Source organism: Lepidochelys kempii, chromosome 5 (genome assembly GCF_965140285.1).
Source record: "Lepidochelys kempii isolate rLepKem1 chromosome 5, rLepKem1.hap1, whole genome shotgun sequence".
Taxonomy (NCBI): Eukaryota; Metazoa; Chordata; order Testudines; family Cheloniidae; genus Lepidochelys; species Lepidochelys kempii.
The window spans coordinates 101,905,450-101,925,312 of NC_136384.1; the positions used below are offsets into that span (position 1 = coordinate 101,905,450).

At 41.9% G+C, this 19,863-nt stretch overlaps 1 protein-coding gene across 7 annotated transcripts in view; it reads left to right on the forward strand.

Moving 5' to 3' along the window:
- The window catches only part of SMARCA2 (SWI/SNF related BAF chromatin remodeling complex subunit ATPase 2), a 182,950-nt gene extending 167,259 nt beyond the window's left edge, over positions 1-15,691 (forward strand). For all 7 annotated transcript variants that reach the window (XM_073345222.2, XM_073345221.2, XM_073345225.2 and 4 more), the window contains 5 exons: positions 5,040-5,145; positions 6,262-6,363; positions 12,156-12,288; positions 13,815-13,957; positions 14,728-15,691. In XM_073345222.2, coding sequence (XP_073201323.1) covers positions 5,040-5,145; positions 6,262-6,363; positions 12,156-12,288; positions 13,815-13,957; positions 14,728-14,763 — 520 coding nt within the window. In that variant the 3' untranslated portion in view covers positions 14,764-15,691. The remainder of the gene's footprint in view (positions 1-5,039; positions 5,146-6,261; positions 6,364-12,155; positions 12,289-13,814; positions 13,958-14,727) is intronic.
- Positions 15,692-19,863: the final 4,172 nt, after the last annotated feature.

The following is a 19,863-nucleotide window of genomic DNA, read 5'->3' on the forward strand; positions in this document are numbered from 1 at the left end:
TATTCTAAACCTGTCCATTTATGGTATGGATATATTTGCACAAAGGGAATAGGAGACGGAATCCTTCTGTGAGAGGAGATTCAGTAAAAAATGGTAAAACTCTGTGCTCTCATTGATCTAAATAGACTAAGTCATTTGTATCTGCTGCATATTTCAATCCTTAATGCTTTTTCCTGTTCATGGCTTTAAATAATTTTCAGTAATGAGTTGTGCCAAATTGCAAAGGAATTCATTGTTTGTGTTGCATTTTTAGCCTGATAAATAGAATCTATGACCAAAGCCATAGATAAAATTCTGCCCTGGTTTATTTTTCAAAATGCTGGATTTTACTTTATTACTATTTAGTTTCATAATTAGAAAATATAAGGCCGTCTATGTATATACTTATGTAGCCATGACATACAAAAGCTACACAGACATCAAGGGGCTTTTCTTATGTACAGTAGTGAGAGAGAAGCTTGAGTGGTTTAAAATGTGAACAGAACACAGATTATTCAGTAGTTTTTTGCTTTATATTTAAAGGATATCACTACAAATTGTTTTTAATTGCTGTCAGAATCTGAAGTACAGTGGGGGCCAATCCACTATGAAAACAGCTTTTGTTTCACTTTGAACTCGGGACTGCATTGCTTCTGCTCAAATAGACTTTTTTCTATTGAAGCTTCTAAAATTTCAAACGTAGCAGTGAGACTCACTCCTTCTGGGGAGCTCATCCAGGATGTCAGTTTTGAGGAGTGGTAGGAGTTGTGAATTTGGTTTGCCATACCTTTTAAATTACAGAACAGCAGGTATGCTTTGCTAGCAATAATAGCTGTTTAGGTTTTTTCAGCACTTTAAAAGACAGTATTTCACTGTATGATGTAATTGTGTGGCTGTGGTGACATCTGATGCTAAAGCTATTAACTTTTTATCATTATTTTGCAACAAGGAATCTGGCCCTCTCTCTCCCTCTCTCTCATATATGTATTGTGTATGTGTAAGTAATTAAGTGAAAAGGCTAGATTTTTAAACAAGAATATAACAAGTATGTCTGTAAAATGGCGCACATTTGTTAACTTGTGAAAACGCACAGTTGTTTACACAAAATAAGTAATTTTGTACATATAACTGCAGGTTTCTGTTTGCTTTTTATCTGGTCTACGTGCCATTTTGCAAGCAACTTGTTGCATCCTCTGAAAATTAGCCTACTGTGCAGTATATGTATATTTTACACACACATACAGGCATGTGCCAGTATTAAGGCTGCCTGTGCAACTTTAATTGAGCCCCTTTTGCATATGCATTATAATAGTCTTTGATTATGTAATCACATACTATTTTTTTCTTCCGCACAGGATGGATTATGCTCAATTAATGAGCTAGCTATTCAGTATTTTTTCTCCTCATTGTTTAATGTCTGGCCTTAGGACTTATTTACTGCACTCTATTCAAACCCTGCTTTGAGGACAGAATTCTTAATTTCTTCATGAGCTTTTCTGTGCTGCTCATCACTGTAGTATCTTAGTGCTTCACAAACCATAATGGATTTTCACAGCACTTCTATGAGAAGAGTGACATTATCCTATTTTACAGTTCGGGAACTTTGGCACAGATTGATTACGGTCAAAAGTATGTACTAATTTGGGGTGCTCAATTTGAGATATTAGGACGGGGTAGTCAATAGGTGGACCACGGTCCAAATCCGGCTGCCAGGTGCTTTTGATTGGGCCCTAAAATACTTCTATTTACTTATCATTTTTGCAATTTTTTTATTATTATTTTCTCTGGCGTCTGGACCTTGACTATACCTTGACCAAGAAATTTGGACCTTAACAAAAAATAATTGACTGTCTCTGCACTAGGTCATGATTTTTCATGATTTAGCATTATATAGCATTTTATATGTTCAAAGCTCAGGTCCTATTAATTTCATTTGCAGCTTTGAGTGCTTAGCACTTTTATTAATCAGACACCAGGATTTTAAGTCAAGCACCCAAAAAAATGAGGAATACACTTTTTGTGGCCACTTGTAAAGATTTCGTAGGTTTTAGTGTGTGTAACCTCCTAGGTGTATAAAAACAAACTGGAAAAACTATAAATTCTATCATGTGGTATCACAATGACACCTCCATGGGACATCAGCAGGGTGGGAACCTTTAGGTCCTTCACATAGACCTGTACCACTTGAGCTAAAGGAGTAACAGAGTAACTTATGGCACTAGTAGTTTGTCATTCTCTATATGGACCAGCTGCAGAGGGAATGAGTCACTTTGCCTGTGGAGTACACAAATACTTGCTCACAGCAGAGGACTGGTGAGACTCAGGAATCTTGGATTCCGTTCTAGGCTCTGGAGGGGAGTGTGCTTTAGGGAGCACAGACTCTTACCATTCTCCCTCAAGCTTTGACCCCTTTTGCCCTGTCTTGTCCAACCTGTCTCAGTCTCCTTCCCCAGCCAGTATCAGTTCCTCCTCCAAGCACCTTTTCCACGCTCTTTCCCTTTCCCCATGATGGCTCCCAGTGTCCCTCCCTGCGCTCCTCATCAAATCTGTCTCTCCCATTCCCCCTCCCTCTTCCTGGCTCCTTGTCCCAGTTTCTTTGCCTCGCCATTTCCAGTCTCTCCCCTCAGGCCATCTCCTTGTCCAATGTCAGTGTGTTATCCCCCCAGGCATCTAGTTCCATGTCCAGCCTCCTTGCCAAACCAGCCTGCCTTCCATGCCAGCTCCAATCTCCTTGCCCAGCTAATGTCAGTTTCCCTACATCCCAAACTCCCAGTTGCCGTTTCCATTCCTCCACCACCATCGACACCAATCCACTTCCCAGTCTCTGTAGACTCCTTGTCCCAATCTACTCCTTTCTTTCCCCGCTGGTCCTGCATTTGAATCTTGTTATTGTTGCCTCCTCCATGCTGCCTGGGAGCCTGCAGGAAGGTCATTGAGAGCACAGAAGGGACAGGCTCCCTGCATTCAGTTCCAGCACCCAGCCCAGAGCAGCTGTTACAGGGAATGTCCTTATGCACCCCCATACCGCTGGGCTGGAGCATGTTCCATCACTCTGTGGGGATGGTGCATGTATTGTCTGGTCAATACTAGGAACTATGAGAGGCTCAAGTATGCTCAATGAGGACAGACTCTTTCAAGGTTTCTAGCTAGTAAGCTCCGGCAAGTGTCTACTGAGCAGGTACAAACTATGATTTTTCCCCAAAAAGTTTATAACCTGGCCAAATTGGGTTGGATATTTATGGGGACAGTAAAGGTACCTCTGACACAAAGGCCACCCCCTACCAAATTTTGAAGAAAAGCACTTCAAAGAAGAGATTGCCAGAATATTTTTTAACATGGGCAAAAACAACATAGCCTTTCCTATCCTCAGTCTCAAACAGTTGAACCGTTTCGGCTGAACTATAGGTGGCGCTACTAGTGCTGCCCATAATATGCACGTACAGCCTGTCCCAGGCCCTCTAAGGGATCCTCACCAGGGTCTTATACATGTATATAAATAATTGTAAATTAATTGTATTACATCATATTATTTCATGAGAACGTAGTAGTAACCCCACAGTAAGGCATCAGTCAAGCTTTTATTACAATCTCTCTAACTTTGCCTCCAAAAAAATCCTTACACATAACCTAAAAGGTATTTTTTGTTTGGTTGCTTTTTTGTTGGTAGGTGCATTTTTACCCCCTTTGTCCTCATCAAAGAAGTCAGCTTTCATTGGATGGATCCATAGGTGGCTGCAACACATAGAGGATTTATGTTCATAACCCTTATAAATGTATGTAATTCTTCCTCCCATCCTGAGTATCACAGTGAGACTAGTACCCTTTAGCATGCAGCTGCTAAATACAGTTCACTGTTGTTCTCGCAAAGTCAAAACAAGCCTTTGGAATAGAATTATCTCTCTGTCCATTAAGATTTTCTGTAGTGCCTGTCATTGTAGTATTTAAGTGCTTCTCAGGTAAATTAGGTCTGCTTGGTAAAGTTCCTGATAGACTTGGTGGAGTCTTGGGCTCTTTTCTCTTCCATGGTATGAGAAGTTGTGCTTGGAATATCTCTTATTTTTTTCTTTCTATCAAATTCAGCATATAAAAGGGGAGGGGTGTCACAGTCGAACAATATAAGAGCATTAAGTGTGAGGAAAGCAAACTGTGATTAAGAAATCTGGGACCATGTGGGAAAAGTAAGCAGAGGTGAGAAACTGTTTACTCTTCATCATTCCCTTAGAACATGAGGTCCCTAGCCAACAGATTCTATCCTCTGACCCCCAAAACCACAGATATCTAGATGTTCAGATATCTGTATTGGTTACAGGGCATCAAAGGAGGACCGGGCCCTGCTATCTCTTCCCCTTCCCCCCAGCTGTCCTGCTCCCTGGGTCGCTTCCCCAGCTCCATGACAGAATAACTTGCAGTGGACTTGTTTGAGAGATATAGCTTTAGGTTTAGCAGAAGACTGTCCTATGAAGACTAGCTGCTACACCCTGACCTCACTATCAAATAACTACAGAAGCGTAATAGATAGTAGTGATGACTTGCAGCTTTGCTGCTCAAGTTTCTGGCTTTCTGGAAAATAGGAGTGAGGGTGGGTGGGAGGGTGAGAGATGCTGGGAGATAGTGTTGATTTGCGTGGGTGGTGAATGGTGGGTGTGTGCTATGGCAAAGGGCTACATGTATTTAGGATATTTTATGTTGCATGGGTGAGGCAGATGAGCCAAGTAATAATCTACCATCTGTGTAGTCTCCCTCATACAGCAAATTAAATTGTTTCATTAGCTGTAGAGTAAAAGTGGTGATTGGTTGAGTCACCTCTAACATCACAATGGGCAGGGACTCTTGTAATTGTAAAGTGACAATGGCTGAGAACATAAAAATGGGATAGTAACAGATTACGAATCCATGATGATTGAACTTGGTGATTATTCTGAACAGAACTGATCCTTGATCCTTTGAAAGAAAAGTAAGCATGCTTATTTTTTATGGTTGGTGATCGCTATTGTGTACATTTTTCTTTCACTACAAAGCTACAGTAATTGTCTGCTTTGTGTCTTTGTTTTTCTCAACAGTTCAGGACGGCAACTAAGTGAAGTCTTCATTCAGCTCCCATCTAGGAAAGAATTGCCAGAATATTATGAGTTAATTAGGAAGCCAGTGGACTTCAAAAAAATAAAGGTAGGCATCTTAATTGGGAGACGGCATTTCTTCATACCTTTTCATTCTGGTCGTAGAAATATTGGGGCTGTCCATTTAATCGCCACCAAATTGTGATCTGTTTGGACATTACAAATTTGCATATGTTCTGAAGCCTAGATTTTAAACACGGAATTACCATCTAATGCATGGCCAAAACCTGAGTGCCCAAAATCTTGTGGCCAACGGTTGCTCTGCAGCACCCTTCCTCAGTTTCCCCCCTCTTCCTTGGGCACCAAAGATCCACCTCACCCTTGTTTCAGGGGCCAATTGAGGTGACTTTGTTCTTCACCATACATGACATACCAGGGCTGCTTCTCAGATGAACAAGCACTCATGGCTATGTCTGGTCGCCTATATGTAGGTTTATTTGTCCAACCATAAGCATATTAGAGACAAAAACAGTTCCTCAGGTCACCCTTTGTCCTAGGGTTTCACAGCTTTTCCTCTCAGGGTTCTCTGGTAATCCCGCTTCTTGTAGCTTCGCAGTCTCAGCCAGCAGCCCTTCTTAATCAGCTATCTCTGTTCCTCTTGTGGAACACTGGCAACCTTCTGGAATATCATCCTTCTAAATCTGAATCAACTTCTGGAGTAGCCGGGCTACATCCAGATACTGTTAGGTATGTGGGGAGATAGTGTAAGCAATCCATTGAACCTCTGTGGCCAGGAGGATCCATGCTGTATCCATATACTGTATCCATGCCCCTGGCACTCCCACAAATTCCCTCCCCATTTCCCATCTCCCTAGTGAGCTGAAGATACCTGGTATTAATCTCTTTTCTTACACACAGCAGTGCAGATTCTCTGCTGGTTTTGTCCCTTCAGCTCCACACAGCAGTTGCATAACTTTACTTTGCTTTTTGTCCTTACACGGCTTAGAACTGTGTCCTATTTTAGACATTTCTTTCTAAAAAAATAAATAAAATCAGGCAATATCTGTCACTCCACATAGTTATGACATTTCTAGTAGAGGTTTCTAATATTAATGCATTCATATTTGTATTCAAGATTACAATGCAGTGTTAACCAACTGTCCTGTCTTTTTCTTGTCTCTTTTTCTTCCCCTTTAAAAAAAAAAAAAAAAAAAAAAAACAATAGGAAAGAATTCGTAACCATAAGTACCGTAGCCTTGGTGACTTGGAAAAAGATGTCATGTTGCTGTGTCACAATGCTCAGACATTCAACTTGGAGGGATCGCAGGTCTGATTGAAATCACATATGCATTTGTGTTAAAATTAAGCATACATGTATTTTTCATTTATTTTCCATTGTGTTTAGTGCTTTATCTGTGAATTTCTGTTGTTGCTCAGTGATAACTCTGTGTATAAGACCTCTGTTAAAATTCTGTTTGAATTGTGATAGACGCAAAGGCCCAAATGCTCTTCTGCATATAGTATGCACTGGACACAATTGGAGGAAAAGGGCCACAAAGGAGCTGGTTGTAGTTCCCCGATTCTGGGTACAGTTCTGTGCTGGCCCTGGCATAGTTTAGAACAGTCACAGGCCTGTTCTAATGTACACTAAATGGCTGTGGCCCTAAGGATCCTTTTATCACCTTGGGATCACTAGAGTGCAGCGAGGATGCAGAGGAATTGTACAGCAGCTGATTCATTGCCAGCTGGGCACTACATCCCCCGCCCCTCTAGTGGAAGAATCTTCTGCTGAGGAAAACCAGTTTATGGCCACTTAGTGCCATTGGAGATATGTGCTTTGTGGTCTCTGTACATTGCAGTCCATTTGTGCTGTGAAGATATTCCCTTACTGGTATTGCTGGTTGATGAAGGACATCCATTTTGAAAGACTGTATTAATGAATTCCCCCTGAATTGCTAAAGTCCAGAGAATGGATCACTTATGTCAATTCTATAGGTCTCTCATCTCAGGCAGGTGTAGTATGTAGGATTTGGCTGGGTATGGATTTATGCATAGGTCTGTGTTCTGCCAATGAATGCAAGACATAAAGGTAAATGGTGATCCTAGTAGAAAGAATACAGAAAGTCTGGGTGACAGATGAGAAGACTGAAATACTCCATTAATTCTATGTGAAATTCACTTATAAAACAATAAGGGCCCAATCTTCTAGGGGATAAGGCTTGCTAGAATAGTCAGGAGGGCATTAAACAAATAACAAAGGGGAAGATGGGGGTAAGAGATGAGCACTTGTTTAGAACAATTTCAAGATCTTGAGAAGAGAATTAATCCAGGCACCAAGAGACATGAAGAGAAGAAAATTTTTAATTGCCTATACACTGACTGTAGGGTCCTGGGTAAGAGACAAGAGGAATTGGAATTACTCATTTGTGAGCATAAATTCGACCTAGTTAGTATTATTGAAACTAGCGGCAAGAGTTTCATGACTGAAATGTTAATCACTGACTATTTCCTATTTAGGAAGGATCAGATGGGCAGAAAAGGAGACCAAAAGGCATTCTATCAAAATAGCATTACCTGTTTCCAAGTCACTGACAACTCGGAAGCCAATTATCTTGCATGCTTGTGGATCAGTTTCCTAATAGATAAGGCACAATATGGGGTACAAGTTGGTGTCTGCTGCGGCCACCAATTCGCACTGGCTCCTTAAACGTTTATCTATAACAGTGGTAGGCAACCTGCAGCCCACAGGCCGCCAGACAGTTTGTTTACGTTTGCACGGCCGCCCGCAGCTCCCAGTGGCCGCGGTTCACCGTTTCCTGCCAATGGGAGCTGCGGGAAGCGGCGCAGGCTGCAGGGACGTGCTGGCCGCCACTTCCCGCAGCTCTCTTTGGCTGGGAACAGCCAACCATGGGCACTGGGTGGTGCAGGCGGCCGAGCAAATGTGAACAAACTGTCTCGTGACCTGCCAGTGGATTACCCTGACGGGCCACAGGTTGCCCACCACTGATAAAGCTGCATTGTTATGGGGGATTACAATGTGAGGGTCTAATGTTCGATGTCTTGTGTTGTCAGCACTAAAATGTCCCTGGAATTTCTGAAAATTATAACAATTTCCTTACTCAGAAGTGTTGCATCCAATACTGGGAAATTCTGTCTTAGGTTTATTCTTGACAGATTAAGAGGAATTGATCTCAGATCTATACATTAGTGGTGCTTAGATGCTAGTGATCATGACTTGTTTACATTTGTTTTGTGCAAACAGAATAAAGTCCAAACCGGTAAAATATATATATGTAAAAGGCCAGTTTCACAAAGCTAACAACGGATTTGAGCCAAATTGTCTGGAAGAAAGAATCTAAAGAGAAAAATGTGAAAATTGGGAATGGTTCAGGAATATTTTACTAGAGGCCCAAAAAACCATAATTAAGGAAGAAGGCTACTCTGTTAAAAAGTCATCCCGGCTTAGAGGAAGAGTTAAAGCAACTATAAATTTATATATATATTTTTGTTTATATATAACAACAAATGGAAAAAAGGACACAAGGAAGACTCAGTGACTAGCACAGTTAAAGACAATAAGGAGGAGTTTAAATATATTGGGAATGAACAAAATCCTAACAATGGTATTGGTCCATAAATAGATGGAAATGGTAGAAATGTCCATAATAAATAATGCAGAAAAAGAGAAAAGGTGCTCAGTAAATATTTCTGTTCTGTATTTGGGCAAAAAGTAGGATGTATTCATGTCATGATGATGATTAAATACTCTCCATTTCAACAATAACTCAGGAGAATGTTAAACAGCAGCTTCTAAAGATAGATATTTTTAAATCACCAGGTCCATATAATTGGCATACAAGAGTTTTTAAAAGAGCTGTCCAAGGAGCTTCCTGGACTGTTAATGTTGACTTTCAATAAATCTTGGAAAATTGGGGAAGTTCTAGAGAACTGAAAGAAAATTATTATGCCAGTATTTTACAGGGTAGACAGGGGTGACCTTTATAATTAAAGGCCTGTCAGCCTGACATCAATTTTGGGCAAAATAATGAAACTGCTGATACAGGATTCAACTAATAAAAGTATTAAAGAAGTATAATATAATAAATGCAAATCAGTATGGGTTTATGGAAAATAGATCTTGTCAAACTAACCTGATACGTTTTTGATGAGATTCCAAATTTGGCTGATAAGGTGAATAGTATTGATGAAATACACTTAGGGCATGTCTTCACTAGCACCGTTAAAGTGCTGCCGCGGCAATGCTTTAACGTGGCTTGTGCAGTCGTGGCAGAGTGCTGGGAGAGAGCTCTCCCAGCGAGCTAGAAAAACCCACCTCCACGAGGGGAATAGCTACCACTCCCAGCGCTGGTGCACTGTCTACACTGGCGCTTCACAGCGCTGAAAGTTGCAGGGCTCAGGGGGGTGTTTTTTCACTCTCCTGAGCGAGAAAGGTGCAGCGCTGTAAAGTGCCAGTGTAGACAAGCCCTTAGACTTCTCGTAGGCATTTGACTTGGTACTGTCTAACCTGGCACACTTTAAATGGATTCAAAACTGGCTACCTGACGGGTCTCAAAATGTAATTGTAAATGTGTAATCACCACTGAGCAGATATGTTTCTAGTGGGGGGGTCCCGCAGGGATCAGTTCTTGGCCCTATACTAGTTAATATTTTTATCAGTGATGTGGAAGAAAACATAAAAGCATCACTGACAAAATTTGCGGATGACCCAAAGTTTCGGGGAGTGGTAAATAATGAAGAGGGAAGGTCACTGAAGAGGGAAGGTCACTGATGCAGAGCGATCTAGTCACTTGGTAAACTGGGCATAAGCAAACAATATACATTTCCATACAGCCAAATGTAAAGTGTTAAATCTAGACACAAATAACGCAGGCCATACTTACAGATTGGGGCAGAGGTGGGCAAACTACGGTCTGCGGGCCACGTCAGGCCCACGGGACCCTCTTGCCCAGCCCTTGACCTTGGCCTGGGAGGCTCGCCCCCTCCCCCGCAGCTTCAGCATGCCGCGCCACGCTCTGGGCGGCCGGGCAGCGCAGTTGCAGAGCCGCGGCCTGACCCAGTGTTCTGGGTGGTGCGGCTGTAACGCCAACAGCCACCAGCGCTCCAGGCAGCGTGGTAAGGGGACTCTATCCTGGGAAGCAGTAACTGAAAAATACTTGAGGGTCATGGGAATCAGCTGAACATGAGCTCCCACTGCAACACTGTGGCTAAGAGGACTAATGAGATCCTTGGATGTATTAACAGGGGAATATTGAGAAGGGGTAGAAAGGTTATGTAATTTCTGTATTTAGCACTGGTGTCAACAGTTCTGTGTCCAGTTCTGGTATCAACAGTTCAAGAAAGATGTTGATAAATTGGATAGAGGGTCCAGAGAAGGGCCACAAAAATTATTTAAAGTATTGGAAAACATACCTTATAATGATAGACCCAAGGAGCTCAGCCAAGAGATGGGTAAAGGGTGATTGGTCAGCCTGTAACCACCTACGTGGGGAATAGAAATTTGATAATAGAAGGCTCTTTAATCTAGGAGACACAGGTCTAAACTAAATCAAATGGCTGGATATTGAAGCTAGACATATTCAAACTCGAAATAGGTCACACATTTTGAACAGCGAGGACAACTGTTGGAACAACTGTGGTGGATGCTACATCACTGGAAATATTTAAATTGGATCTTTTGCTAAAGATACGTTCTAGTTCCAACACAAATTAATTCAGGGAAGTCCTATGGCCTGTGTTATACAAGAGGGCAGACTAGATGATCACATTGGTCACTTCTGGCTTTATAATCAGTTAATCTGGTTCCTCTCTCCCTGGGAGTTTTGCCATTGACTTTAGGGGATTTAGAATTTGGCCCAAAGGTAGTAATTTGTTTTGAAGCAAGGTTAATTTTATCTTTCCATATAACAGATTATGATCCAGGCTGTCCTTACCACTTGGCATCAGAACCATTTGAGGCATCAGAGGAGAATTCTGTAGCTTTGGTGATCTTTTGTGTAATGATGCAGTTCATAAACAGTGGGGGTTGTGATAGCTGCCAAAGTCTGCTCTTTGTCTTGCTCACAAACTGTCTATGTCCAATAAAGAGGGACTTGTTAAATAATACAGTGAACTAGTAATAGTGCTAAGGCTCTCAATCATTATGATTAGTAAACCCAATACACCCCACGATACGTTTGTATATATAATCTTATAGTAATTGGTATTAAGTTTGGTCGGGATAAATTTGTTTGTGATTCTAAAGTACCTTTGAGCTATCTGAATAATCCAAGCTAGTGTAGAAATATACATTCAGTTATATACATCACTCCTAAGTTCTGTGTAGCAGCATATACGAGTTCATTTGCAAAGATGATTATGAAGTTTCAGTGCTTCTTTTGCAAGCCATTTAGACTGATATTTTTGTTGTTACTCTGATAAATATATTACAAGTAAGATGTACTCCTCTCTTTCATCGACAAGGTTAAGATGAACACTGATGGACCAAAGTTGCTTAGCAGTCTCAGAAATGTTAATAAAGGAGCGTTTTTATGAATAAGCATTGATGTTTTAGCCTTTTTGTATCCAGTCGGAAGGAGTAAACTGCTTAGCACAGATTCTTTCTATTAGTAATGGACTTCTTAACCATTAAAGATCATTAGTATCAGGATGGTACATTTGTCACTATTAAATATATTGTTAGACTATAATCCGGATCATAGTTATGAAGCTTGTCTTTGAAGGCTCATTCTGAATGCTTCCAAAATAGTTATGATCTAATGGAAATATACTATAGTAGAGCAGTAATGATAATACACAATCAAAAGAAAAATGGATGCGTACTAGGATGGACTTTTTTCCCTCTAATTGGACATTTAAAAGTTAATACATTGAGGGACTTGTATTTTGTGATGCACTGTCGGCAGGTTTCTTCATTTGGATCATGAAAAATTCAGCGTTGGCATTTCTTGTAAAATTCATGCAACGAGCTTCGTTACTCGTCATGAGAAAAAAAAAGGGCCACTCTCTCTGTGGGTTTGCATAGAAAATAATGTTCCATGCTGTGAATTTTTGGTGAAGCTTGGCATTCAGTTCTGACACAGGTTTGCTTTCATGTTGCAGATTTATGAGGATTCTATTGTTCTCCAGTCAGTCTTCAAGAGTGCCCGACAGAAGATTGCCAAAGAGGATGAGAGCGAGGATGAAAGCAACGACGATGAGGAAGATGAGGAGGAAGATGAGTCAGAGTCAGAATGTAAGTCCCCTGTTCAAATCTGAGAGAGGGAAGGAGGTTTCACTTGGTATTCAGTCGTTCCAGTTTGTATGTGGAAACTGGTTACAGGCTTTCGTTCTTCCATTGGCCATTTTAATGCAAACAGTTCGTTACCAAATTTGCTGTATTGGTTCTCTCAACCCTGACTTCGTTGGCTGGCTGCTCTGTTCTGGCCACATCTCTTAGAACTGTGCCAAAGACTTCAAGCATCTCTAGGCCAAAAAAAAAACCCAACTCAAAACCCACAAAAATTACAGAAATGTTCATTTTTCCTACCTGCCCAGAGAGGACTTACCCATACTGTGAACCAGCTTGCCACTGACTAACTACCTTGTAGTATTTCTTGTGTGCTCTTCTTTCTCTGTTTACATTGGTTGTAAACATATGCTCCTTGCCAGAACTTCTGTTGGAAGACCCAAGCAGAGTTGAAACTCTCAGCAGAAATACTTTTGGATGACTTCCAAAATGATTAGTGAACTGCCAGCTTCTGGTGGAGACCATTTTAATGGCATGTCCCTGTGGCTACTGCTTGCATACAAACCTCTTCTCACATCTTCTGATCACAGCTCTGCTAACCATAGAGAACCCTTATTACTTAGAACACATTGCCTTTAGCAACAACCAGTTACTTTACAGTACATAAAAGGAGATGATTCAGCTGTTTGGAAATAAGTTGATCTTTTGGAATCAGACCCTAGTGCTCTATTCAGAAAGCCACCTACCTGACGATGGCCAATTACCCTATCTGGTATTTGTGTAATTTAAAGCAGCACTACCTGGCTTTAACTAAAAGCAGATACTTTCTATCCACAGACAAGAAAAAATATTTTAAAAATAAAATGCATTCTCTTGCACAGGAGTTTCTCAGAGAGGGATCCCAGAACCAAATGCAGCCTGCAGCTACCCCACTCCCTTTAATTGCATAGTGAGGATGAAGCTTATCAGCTCAAGGAAATGCCATTCTTTATTGAACTACCCAGAAAAATACAAGTACAAGCAAATATCTCTACTTCAGATATTCTAAAGGCATGATAAAGAACACAGAGGGGAAGGGATCTTTTCAGGCTGTTACAGGAAGAGAATGTTCATTAACAGAGAGATTGTGTTAAGAAGCTGTGTAGTGGTCCTAGACAACTAATTTCTGTATTTTGAATGAGAAACGGGAGAGAGAAGAAAATACAGTAGAACGTCAGAGTTATCAATGCCTCGGGAATGGGGTTGTTCATAACTCTGAACAAAACGTTATGGTTGTTCTTTCAAAAGTTTACTACGGAACATTGACTTAATACAGCTTTGAAACTTTACTATGTAGAATAAAATGGTACTTTTAACCATCTTAAATTGAATGAAAAAGCACAGAAACAGATTCCTTACTTTTGTCAAATTTTTTTTTTTAAACTTCACCTGATTGCGTACTTTCAATTCCAAATGAGGTTCATAACTCCAGTGTTCACAACTCTGAGATTCTACTGTAATAACAGCGGTTACATTCATGTCAATTTTTGCAGCAAAATCTGTGAAAGTGAAAATCAAACTGAATAAGAAGGATGAGAAAAGCCGGGACAAAGGGAAAGGCAAAAAGCGGCAAAGCCGGGTAAAAGCCAAGCCTGTCGTGAGTGATGATGACAGTGATGAAGATCAAGATGAAAATGTAAGTTTTAATCACTAAGGCAGTGGAAATAGTTGCAGCTATCGCTCTTCTCCCCCATTCTACCCATTATTACGACTTTCGATTCTTTGTATATAGAAATATTAAGCAAACTTGTGCATCAAAGTTTGCTTGAGAGAGATTGGGCCCCCTGAATTCTAAAAAGACTTGAAAGAAATCCACAAAGAACTTACACTCTTATACAAAACCTCTGTAGTGGGGAAAAGAACTTTGCTGTGAATCTTGCAAAGGAGACCTTTACAACTTTTCTTTTAACCAGCCTTTGGAAATAGGAGTTAGTGTTAAATAATGAAGGCACAGAAGTGTCTTAACACAGGCAGTTTTGGAGCTTGTTTTTCAGATGTTCAGGCTTTCCTTTGCACTTCTGAAATTCAAAAATGGGGCACACAAGATTTGCTCACTTTCACCCGTATCTCCAAAATGCTAAGTATCATGAATTTACCATAGATGTTTCCATTCATTCCAAGACACTAGGGCAACATTTGCCAAACTTTTTTAACAAGTTTGCTGGGCAGACAGAAAGGAACTAATGTTTCCTGACACTGTGTTTTCTCCAGTTCTTCCCTCCTCTGAAGAGACTCACAGCAATGAGCATGAAATGTCATGGAGCAGAAATATACACACTGTGGCACCTTTCCTAAGGCAATCCTGATTTGTCAATTTAACTATTGTTTTTCTTCTTCCTATTGTATCACAATCCAAAGAATCGCTGGCAAAAAATCTCTGACCTTTTTTTTGTCTCTTACTTGCAGGACCAGTCAGAAGCAAGTGGAAGTGACGATGAGTGATCCATAGGGTTTAATCTCTTCCCCCCCGCCCCCCATTCCCTTCTGTCATTTTATACCCAGTGAATTCATTTTGTCAGATAGACATTGGGTTGTTTCTGTAGTCTCATCTTCTATAAACTAGCTTTAGGATAGTGCCAGACAAACAAGGATATCATGGTGTAAAAAAGGAAAAAAAATTGTAACATATTGTGACCAAATGGGCCTCAAAAGATTTAAAAAAAAAAAAGAAAGGAAAAAAAAAAGCTTTTGATGGAAAAATGTCGGTTGATAGTATATTTCTATGGGTTTGGGTTTAGCTTGGTAATGGTTTGATTGTGCCTGGTTTTATCATTTGATGAGATGCTTTTGAATGGCATCAAAAAGACGAAAAAATGTCTTTTGTAGCATTGATAACCAGGAGAAACCATGAAAAGCTGCTGGTTATTTTATTTTTCATCAGGCAGTTTTCAAGGTTTTTATTTGTTCTGTTTTTTTTTTCTACACTGTGGTACATATATGCAACATTGTTTAAAAGCTTATAAATGTACAATAGTTAGCCTCCACCCCACCCTGTCCGTATGCATTTTTTCCACCTTATGCTCTATCTCGAGAAAAAAATGCTTTTCAAATTCTATAAAATTTATGTCTATTGTAAACTTTGCTTTTCTCTCTCTCTCTCTCTCTCTCTCGATTTTAAAAAAAGTTGGATTGAAAAATGCTATTGAATATTGCAATCTATGTAGTGTAATGGATGGCTTCTTTCATCAAACTGACCTTTTATGTTACCAATGTGGATTATCACCTTTTCCCTAAAGTGTACTTAATCTTTGCTTTCTTTGCACAATGTCTTTGGTTGCAAGTCATAAGCCTGAGGCAAATAAAATTCCAGTAATTTTGAAGAATGTGGTGTTGGTGCTTTCATAATAAAGAAATAATTTAGCTCTGTAAATATGTGCCTTGTGTTATGAGTGCAGGAGACCATAAAAATACCTTTTTACTATGGTTGCATGAGTGTTCCCAGTATTTAGACCTAAGCTACTCTGTTCTAAACAGGTAACAATAAGAGAGCTTATTTGCATTAGGCAGAAATATCTGTATAAAGAAATACAGTATATTAAAAAACATAACGTAAAACATCAGTGTAATTCAAAACGCTAACCAGGACTCAAGCGACAAAGCTTGTCGTGATAATGCCCAATAAAATAAACACGCTGTTTCCTTTCTTCTAAAAAATGTCCATGTCTAGTGGAAGCAAATAGAATTCGCTGATTTCCTAAGAAATCAATCCAGCCATTGATGTCTCTTCATTTTCTTCACCATATGTCACCTGGAGATTTCAGCTATAGATTTTGAGTTTAAAGATTGTATGTCGAACTCTGGGAAGGACTGAAACCTTTACCTCACGGGAGGATATTTTTGCCTTACCCTGTCCACGCACTCCTTATCTGTCAGGCCTGATCCTCCTCAGAGATGTTTCAACACCAGACTAAGGGTATGTCTTCACTACAGAATTAGGTCAATTTTATAGAAGTATATTTTTAGAAATCGATTTTATACAGTCGATTGTGTATGTCCCCACTAAGCGCATTAAGTCGGTGGAGTACATCCTCACTACCGTGGCTAGCGTCAACTCACGGAGTGGTGCACTGTGGGTAGCTATCCCACAGTTCTTGCAGTCGCCGCTGCCCATTGGAATTCTGTGTTAAGCTCCTAATGCCTGATGGGGCAAAAACATTGTTGCAGGTGGTTTTGGGTACATGTCATCAGTCTCCCCTCCCTCCTTCCCTCTGTGAAAGCAACTGAAGACAATCATTTCTCACCTTTTTCCCTGGGTTACCTGTGCAGACGCCATAGCACAGCAAGCATGGAGCCCACTCAGCTCACCGCTGCTGTTGGGAGCATTGTAAACACCTCGCGCATTATACTGCAGTATGTGCAGAACCTGGCTAAGAGATGCCAGCACAAGGATGATTGTGATGAGGACATGGACACAGACGTTCCTGAAAGCACGGACTGTGGCAATTGGGACATCATGGCGGCAGTGGGGCTGGTTGATACAGTGGAACACCGATTCTGGGCCCGGCAACAAGCACAGACTGGTGGGACTGCATAGTCTTGTAGGTATGGGATGATTCCAGGTGGCTGCGAAACTTTCGCATGCATAAGGCCACTTTCCTGGAAATCTGTGAGTTGCTTTCCCCCACCCTGAAGTGCAGGAATACCAAGATGAGAGCTGCCCTGACAGTTGAGAAGCAAGTGGCGATAGCCCTGTGGAAGCTTGCAACACCTGATTGCTACCAGTCAGTCGGGAATCAATTTGGAGTGAGCAAATCTACTGTGGGGACTGCTGTGATTCAAGTAGCCAATGCAATCACTGACATTCTGCTATCAAAGGTAGTCACTCTGGGAAATGTGCAGGTCATAGTGGATGCTTTGCTGCAATGGGTTTCCCTAACTGTAGTGGGGCAATAGACGAAATGCATATCCCTATCTTGGCACCGGACCACCTTGCCAACCAGTACATAAACCACAAGGGGTACTTCTCAATGGTGCTGCAAGCACTGGTGGATCACAAGGGACGTTTCACTGACATCAGCATGGGATGGCCAGGAAAGGTGCATGATGCTCACATCTTTAGGAACTCCAGAGCAGCTGCAGGAAGGGACTTACGGTACTTCCCAGACCAGAAAATTACTGTTGGGGATGTTGAAATACCAATAGTTATCGTTGGAGACCCAGCCTACCCCTTGCTTCCATGGCTCATGAAGCCATACACCTGGACAGTAGTAAGGAGCAGTTCAACTATAGGCTGAGCAAGTGCAGAATGGTGGTAGAATTTGCCTTTGGACATATAAAAGCACGCTGGTGCTGTTTCCTGACTAGGTTAGACCTCAGTGCAACCAATATTCCCATTGTTATTACTGCTTGCTGTGTGCTACATAATATCTGTGAGAGTAAGTGGGAGACGTTTATGGTGGGGTGGGAGGTTGAGGCAAATCACCTGGCTGCCAATTTTGAACAGCCAGACACCAGGGCGATTAGAAGAGCACAGGTAGGCACACTGCGCATCAGAGAGACTTTGAAAACCAGTTTCATGACTGGGCAGGCTATGGTGTGACAGTTGTGTGTGTTTCTCCTTGATGCAAACCCCGCCCCCTTTGTTGATTTTAATTCCCTGTAAGCCAACCACCACCACCCCTTTGATCACAGCTAGCAAAGGAAATAAAGTAACTATTGTTTTGAAACCATGCATTCTTTCTCTATTCATTTTTTAAAAAGTGAGATAACTGACAAGGTAGCCCGGGTGAGGTAGGGTGGGGTGGGGGAGGAGGGAATGACAAGGGCACATTGCTTATTGTAGCCACACTACAAATCAAAACTGTTTGAATGATAGCCTTCTGTTGCTTGGGCCATCCTCTGAAGTGGAGTAGCTGGGTGCCCGGAGCCTCCCTGCCCCCCCACATCCTTGGGCATTGGGGTTAGGAGGATATGGAACTGGCGGGAGAGGGTAGGCGGTTGTACAGTGGATGCAGTGGCGGTCTGTGCTCTTGTTGGCTTTCCTGCAGCTCCACCAGACACCTGAGCATGTCCGTTTGCTCCCCCATTAGCCTCAGCATTGCATCCTGCCTCTTCTCATCACGCTCACTTAATGCTTTCCTGGACTCTTCCACTGAATGCCTCCCTGCATTCAGTTGTTCCCAATCAGTGCAGGAGAACTGCATGAGCTCGGAAAACATGTCATCGCAAGTGCATTTCTTTCATCTTCTAATCTGCAATAACCTCGGGGACGGAGATGATACAGGGCGCATAGAAACATTTGCACCTGCAGGGGGATAAAAAAGGAGAGTAAAATTTAAGAGGATACATTTCTGAGAACAAATGAATGAAGTAATTCACAGCAGACAGCACATGTGCTTTAGGTACAAGGTCACATTTTGCCTTTTATATTGAGCGCCTGCTGGTATGGTGACACATCACACATGGCTGGGCAACAGAATTCAGTTTCCAGACAGCCATGGTAAGCCAAAGGGTACGTGGGTTTGGCTTCTAATGCCTTCATAACATGTGGGAATGTTTTCAAACTGCAGCGTCCTCCTTTCCCATAGCAAGCAATGCCAGTTGAGTTTGCCATTTAAAAGGAGAGGCTGCGGTTTTCGGGTGGATGTGGAGCACACACCTCCCCACACCCTTCCGCATGGCTATTTGGGATGATCCCTTCACCTCTCCCGCCGCTGCGTGGCTATGGGATGATCCCTTTTAGCCAAGTGCAAACAGCCCAGCATGAACGGTGTCCTTTTACTGTTCCCTTACAAAAATTCCCCTATTTCAACCAGGTGACCATGAATGATATCACTCTCCTGAGGCTAACACAGAAAGATAAAGACCGAATGTTGCTTGAATGCGACCAAAACTCAGGACCATTCACTGCCGTGCTTTGTGCTGCAATGATTCCAGACTGCTTGCTACTGGCTTGGCGTGGTAAAGTGTCCTACTGTAGAGGACGAAATAAGGCAGCCCTCCCCAGAAATCTTCTGCAAAGGCTTTCAGAGTACCTCCTGGAGAGCTTCATAGAGATGTCCCTGGAGAATTCCCGCTCCATTCCCAGACACGTTAACAGACTTTTCCAGCAGCTGTACTGGCCGCGAATGCTTCCCAAATCTTCAGGGCAAATCAAACATTAAACACTTTTAAACCCTTTTAAACCCTGTACTGTAGTTACAAATGTACACTCACCAGAGGTGCCTTCTCTGGCTTCAGGGTCGGGGATCCCACCTTGGGAGGGTATTGGCTCCAGGGTGATGAAAAGGTCCTGGCTGCCGGGGAGAATGGATTCACCGCTTGCCTGCTGCGCATTCTCCTCCTCCTCTTCCTCATCCACAAAATCCTCCTCCATGTTGCATGAGACTCCCCCCTTGCAGGGGTCCATGGATAGTAGTGGGGTAGTGGTAGGGTCCCCCCTAGCATGCCATGCAGCTGATCATAGAAGTGGCATGTATGGGGCTCTGACCCAGAGCGACCCTTTGCCTCCTTTGCCTTTTGGTAGGCTTGCCTGAGCTCCTTCACTTTCACGTGGCACAGCTGTATGTCCCTGTCGTAGCCTATGTCCATCATGCCCTGTGC